Source organism: Nannospalax galili, unplaced genomic scaffold, assembly GCF_000622305.1.
Source record: "Nannospalax galili isolate Female #2095 unplaced genomic scaffold, S.galili_v1.0 scaffold130, whole genome shotgun sequence".
In the NCBI taxonomy this organism is placed as follows: domain Eukaryota; kingdom Metazoa; phylum Chordata; class Mammalia; order Rodentia; family Spalacidae; genus Nannospalax; species Nannospalax galili.
The window spans coordinates 254,211-260,896 of record NW_008328145.1 but is presented as its reverse complement, the minus strand read 5'-3'; the positions used below and the strand labels follow the sequence as shown (position 1 = coordinate 260,896).

At 41.1% G+C, this 6,686-nt stretch overlaps 1 gene segment (V, D, J or C); it reads left to right on the top strand.

Annotated features, from left to right (window-relative positions):
- The first annotated feature begins 1,297 nt into the window (after positions 1-1,297).
- LOC103751613 lies at positions 1,298-1,804 on the top strand. The segment is given in 2 exon segments: positions 1,298-1,396; positions 1,476-1,804. Coding segments are annotated over 2 exon segments (375 nt in total).
- The last annotated feature ends 4,882 nt before the right edge of the window (positions 1,805-6,686 follow it).

Sequence of the window (6,686 nt, the reverse complement as noted above, 5' to 3'; positions counted from 1 at the left end):
CATCCTGCTTGATACATGGATTTCCCTATGTTGGTGGTGTTCTATTATGCATAGCAAAAGGTAAGATTACATGATTCTCAGTCATATGTTGAAATCATCAAACAATGCAGTTTTACACTTGCATTTTCCAAGCACACATCACTGTGTCTCCTATACCAAGAGATTGTCCTTGACAAGGACATGGACAGGAAGTCATCATAAGGCTCTGAGAATCAGAATGTAAGAAATTACATCATTCAGGAGCCCATGATTTTTCTTTAATTTATTCAGCACTATTCTGCACTCACTCAGCCTGGCTTTATTTCTGATTTTTTCATTGAAGATGCCTGAATCTGAAAACTCTGGGACCAAACTTTCTTAGCAGTGTCTGGAATGTTTATCAATCTGAATATTCATTAAAAAGAGTGTCTGTTTTTTCGAGTAATAAAGGCTGGTCATCCAAGATTTATTCAGTACTATTCGTCAAATGTTAGAGCTTCCACAACTGTACTTAGGCTAAGGTGTGGAGCCTTAGTATGGATGACTTCACTCTAATTTAATTTATTATTACATATTTGTAAACAATGTCATCATTCATTGTACTATTGACAACAGTTATGAAGCCAGATACCTCAATAGGATTTTATCAGCGGTTAATAAAATGGGACATGATATAATGCTAAGACATTAAAAATAATCTATCATCATTAGCCTCCAAAATTATTCATCATTGCAGTATGTGATGTAATGTTTTTCTTACTTGGTTTTATGTGAAATAAAACCACATTTGATGATTTGAAATGGAAAGTACAACTTAGTTCTACATGATTCACGGAGGAAGAACACTGCTGGATATGTGAAGAGATCTTAAGGGCTCATAGACACCAGTGGAGCTGAAGGATGACTGCAGAAGGCTCATTGTACTAAGTGGCTCTTATCTGTCCTCAGGGTCCATCAATGAGATAAGTCACATAAAAAGTTAGCTGAAGAGTGGTCAGCATTTTGACTTGAGAGAAATCTGTTCCCTTGCTCCACTTCTGAGGCCTCAGTAAGGATCAGTGAATGCATGAGGCTGGGTCTCTTAGAGGATGTGATTGTGCAAGACATGCCAAGCCTCAAGATTTGGACATCACCAAAGTGAAGACAGAGGCACCTGACACCACAGAGCAAAGACTCAGTCACCCTGGTGAATGGGTCTGAGACATTTGGTCTCAGGATATTATATAAGGTTAGTCCAGTAGGGTGTCAGGGGGACTATGTTGTATGCAAATATCTCAGGACCTTTAAGTAGAAACCTATGGCTCCCCTAAATACGCAGCAGGGCACTGTCCCATCAGCCTTAAAGAGCCACCGAGTCCTATCCCGCACAACATGGAGTGGGTGTGGAGCTTCCTTTTCCTGCTCATAGCTATGCCAGGTAAGATCCATGAGCCTAGAGCTGCAGAGGAAACTGAGGCAGCTCCATTTCTTCTGATTCCCTTGTATTCTCCCCATAGGTGCCCATACCCAGGTCAAGCTGGAACAGTCTGGGGCTGAGCTGAAACAGCCTGGACAGTCAGTGAAGATCTCCTGCAAGGCCTCAGGGTACACATTTACCGAATATGCAATGAACTGGGTGAAGCAGCCAGCAGGAAAGGGTCTGCAGTATATGGGCTGGATCAACACCAACACTGGAAACCCAACTTATGCTGAGGATTTCAAAGGACGATTTGTCTTCTCCATGGACGCCTCCATCAGCACTGCCTACCTGCAGATCAACAGCCTGAAGGCAGAGGACATGGCCGTGTCTTTCTGTGTGAGACACAGTGTGCAAACCACATCCTGAGGCTGTCAGAAACCCTAGGGGAAGGTGGCCCTGCTGGGGTCAGACTGCAACAGAGAAACAATTTGCAGTTGGTCTTTGATACTGGATATGATTTTAGAGTTGAGACAAGTGGGAAATTATTTTCCATTAATCTACAATATTCTCTCTCTGTGTCTCTGTCCCTGTCTGTCTCTGTCTCTATCTCTGTCTCTCTGTCCCTTTTTGTCTCTGTCTCTGTCTCTTTCTGTCTTTGTCCCTGTCTCTGTCTCTCTCTCTGTGTCTCTGTCCCTGTCTGTCTCTGTCTATGTCTCTGTCTCTGTCTCTCTGTCTCTCTCTCTCTCCCTGCCTTCTTTACCGCTCAATCCTTCTCACCCTCCTCTAGCTCCATCTTCTACTTCTAGATTGAGAAAATGAGAGAAATCTTGGAATACTTGCCTTGCTCAGTGTGGCTTACTTTGCTTAACATGCTGGTATCCAGTTTGATTCTTTTTCCTACAAAAAGAGTTAATTAATTTGGTTGTTTAATGATATTCTACTTTGAATATATGTCATAATTCTTTGTATTGCCATCCATTGATATCTAATTCTAATAATCATGGTTTAAATCTGAAATGTCCCTCACAGACTCATCTTTGAATTCTTGTTTCTCAGACGATGATACTCTCTCGGGAGGTTTTAGAAACATTGAGAGGTGCAGATTACCTGCAAGTGTGTCATAATTTGATATGTGACTTTTCTAGGAGGAAATGTGAAAGGTGTCTACTTACCAGATAGAGGATTAATGTGAAACAAAAGAAGCTATTTCATTCAGATCTACCTTTGTGAACCCATACATTTATTGGGGTTCACAATAAATGAGACATCTAGAGTCTGTGTAACTCAAACACAGCAATTTTAGGAAAACCTCCACCAATTTTAAGGGCGGAGACTCTTGGAAAAGGCATTCCTGTATCACCCTGACCCACATGTATGCAGCTGTACACAAGAGTCCCTTCATCTTCAGTGTGAAGGATAATGTTGTGTGGCACTGTGTACATGTGCATGTGTGTGTTATAGGCACACTCATATATTCACCTGTGCTCAAGTTGGAGAGCAGACTGGACATTGGTGCCTTGCTCTATCACTCTCTCATTTATTCTCCTGATACAGGGTCTCTCCCTGAACCTGGAGCTAGACTGGAAGGCAGCAAGTCTCAGCAAATGTCCTGCCTGCACTTTCAATAGTGGTTAGGTTATAGGCATAGACATGGACATGCCCCAAATTTTTACTAGGTTGCTGGGGATTTGAACACAGCTCCTCATTTTTCATAGAGAGTATGTTTTCCTTTGAACCACTTGCCCAACAATGATGATTAGTCTTTTTTAATACTTTTTATTTTAAGTATATATGTGAATGCCTGCTTATATACATTTGGGCGCCTAGAACCTGTGACGATCAGAAAAGGTATCTGTTGCGATCAGATCCCCTGGAACTAGAATTCTCAGCGGTGGTGAGCCACTCAGTGTGGGTACTGGAACGGATCCTAGGTTATCTCCAAGATAACCATGCACTCTTAACCACTAAGCCATCTCCACAGTTCTAGATATTTAGTCTTTATTGTTAGTTTGCTGGGACTTAGATGGACCATGGAAACAAACCGTTGGGCATGTCTATGAGAGAATTTCTGGACTATGTAAACTGAAGGGGAAATACCCACTGTATTTGTGGGCAAAAACAATTCCAGGGCTGAGTTTCTAGGCTGGATGGAAATAATAAAGCAAGCTGAGCAGGAGCATTCATCTCCATCGGATTCCTGGCTGCAAATAAATATGACCAGGACTCTCAAGCTTCTGTCTTCATGACTTCCTCACCATGTACCTATGGTTTTAGCAGTACACCAGGAGCTAAAACATGTAGCCATTATTTACTTCTTGCATGGTGGAGCATCTGCTCTGGTAAACACTGATATTCTAGAGGACATTGTACAAGCTGATAATGGAGGAATTCACTCAGTGCTCTAAGGTTTGAAACCCAACAACCAAAACAATGTCCAGTACAACAAATATATTGATGCAGTAGTGGAACTTTTATCTTTGGGGTAATCAACAGCTGTTACATTGTTCTTTCATCCCATTAAACAACTGAGAGCTCATATGTCCTACTGCACACAGCCAGGTACACATGGCTGGAGAGGTCATAGGTCTTAGAGAAAACCCTGTGTCTGTCATATTTCTAAACAAACAATTTTTAAATATATGTAAACATGGATCCTAATATTTAGAGATAATTATCCTAATCACCACTCATCAAAGAAGCTTCTTTTGGAACAGACAGGGACTATTATAAAGTTCCACAACTGGTCAAACACAGAGAATAAGTGCCTGTGAGACACCCAACCCTAAGTGATATTTCTACAATGGAACCTCTACACCTAAGATTCATCGCACATAGTGGAACACGGGGCTCCGTGAATGCTAATCCATCTCCTAGTTCTCATCAGTGAAGCTGCCTCATGCAATAGAAGGCAATGGACATAAAATTCGAAAAATGGCCAAAGTTTAGAGAATAAGAATCTGCAGTGTGGGTCTCTGGACTTCATCCACCTGGGAGTCAGGAACCACTGTGGAAGAAGGGGCAGAAAGATTGGAAGATCTAGAGGAGGAAGTGCATGATCATAAGGAAATGGAGACGTACAGGCTCCTGAGACCTTGTTCATATGAACCTATAAGAGTGATGTCATCATCCACAAGACACATGCAAGCTCATGCAAACAAAAACCTAGGTTAAAACTGGTGAAATGGGCTGCAGGCCCCAACCTTAGCTGAAGATATTTTGGCAGCTTACTGCTGGATGAGGGAGAGTTGATCTTGTTTAAGGGAGAGACTCCAGATAGGCTGACTTGGCCCCAGTGTGTGAAGTGGCACTTAGTGATCATCTGAGTACACTATGTTGACTCCATAGGCCTTAACAAATATGATAGAATTCATGGAATCAGTGGGGGCACAATGAGTACAGATGGGCGAGGGTTATAAGGAATTTTATGCTGTTTTACATGAAATGCACAAACATTCAATAAAAACATACATTAGAAACAGACACAACACAGCCCAAAAGTCTAAAATATTTACTCTGCAGCTCTTTATAATAGATCTTTGCTGATTCAAGAGCTAGACAAGGACAATTTTGTATAGGTTGCAATCTATACAATGAAATAAAAAGTTGAATATGTCTGTTGTCTGTTTCTGCATAGAAATTATTCCCAACCTTTATAGCTTAAAATAAAACTCCGGTAGCTAAAAAAAGAACTGTAATTTTCTGAGAGTGTGAAACCTGAGCCCAATTGGACATATATGACTGTCTCCACCCACAGAACAAGGACAATTTTGTATAGGTTGCAATCTATACAATGAAATAAAAAGTTGAATATGTCTGTTGTCTGTTTCTGCATAGAAATTATTCCCAACCTTTATAGCTTAAAATAAAACTCCGGTAGCTAAAAAAAGAACTGTAATTTTCTGAGAGTGTGAAACCTGAGCCCAGTTGGACATATATGACTGTCTCCACCCACAGACATTTCACTATGAACTATTAGTGTCATTAACTACTGCAAATGGGTAGATGTCTCTGTGGGAGAATCTTGAAATCTGGTTAGTGGCCCAGCTTCTCACATTGGGTAGAATACCAGAGATCATTGAAAAGAAGAGCAGAAATACCTCCTTCGCCCCATGGTAGTCCTTTGTCTCAGAATTGCAAGATGGTAGACTGCAGAAATTACCAATTGGGTAAGTTCTCCGATAATTCCAAGGAAGCTTTACAATTCACCTAGGTCATTTGACTTTGGAGACTGCTGGTGCAACTGTTCTTTTTCAAAAGAAGAGTACGTGGACATGGGTGATATGAGGTTAGAAACAACTGATGTGCTAATTCTGAAGTAAAGAACTAAGAATTATGGAAATGAATTGGACTGAAAGTATGTTCTTTACACTGTTCAGGTAAGTACTGGAATAGACTAAAAGGAGATCATGTTCTTAGAAAACAACATTCTACAATTGTCAAAAGCCAAGGCCTTGTCTTTTCTGATGTTGATCCCCAGAACATCATGACTTGCTGACATGGCCATGGAGATAACTTCTTCCAGAGGTATTTACTAGGGCACCTTATAAACCTGTTTATGCTTCCAAATTTGCTGATTTATTGGAAAAATATCACTAATATTCACCCCCAAAACAGTTACGAATACTCTAGGCACTGTCCTCTCTAAGGCTTACTTTCCAGAACACACATTATTGACACCAGCCCTCACTCTGCTTCTCTGACAAAGGAGCCTAGTCAGGATTCCCAGGTTTTATGATTCAATGAAAATCAGTGAAGACGGACGACTCAGTGTGAAGGGGCTCAGCAATGACATTCTTGATACTGTTTAAAAAGTTAATTTAAGGAGAATAGTTACTAAGTGCGTGACTAGATATGAATGAGAGGGAATGAGGACATGTGTGATAGTTTCCTTGCCAGGATTCTCTGTCTTTGCAGTTGTTCAGTGTGAGGTGGAGCTGGCAGATTCTGGGGGAGGCCGAGTTTTTTAAGAATCAAAACTGATAATTTCATGACAGGATATGCTGCATTTGTGAAAAACATTCACCTTCTCAAGAGATGGTGGATAAAACATTGCCTAATGCAGATAAAATCAGAAAACTGAGGACACTGCTGTGTATTACTGTCCTACAGATTCAGTGAGCGGCACACAGAACAAACTGCCTGCCTGTACACTTATCAGCAGGAGGCGCTCAACTCACACTGTTTGAAGGAGTGGCCCACAGCAGGTGCTGTGGTTGGTTGGAGACTTAGTGGCAGTTTGTGGTGCTTCCTGTATGAAATTGCTCCCCGAAGACTTTCTTTTCTGGAGAATTTAGGCTTAGAACAATAG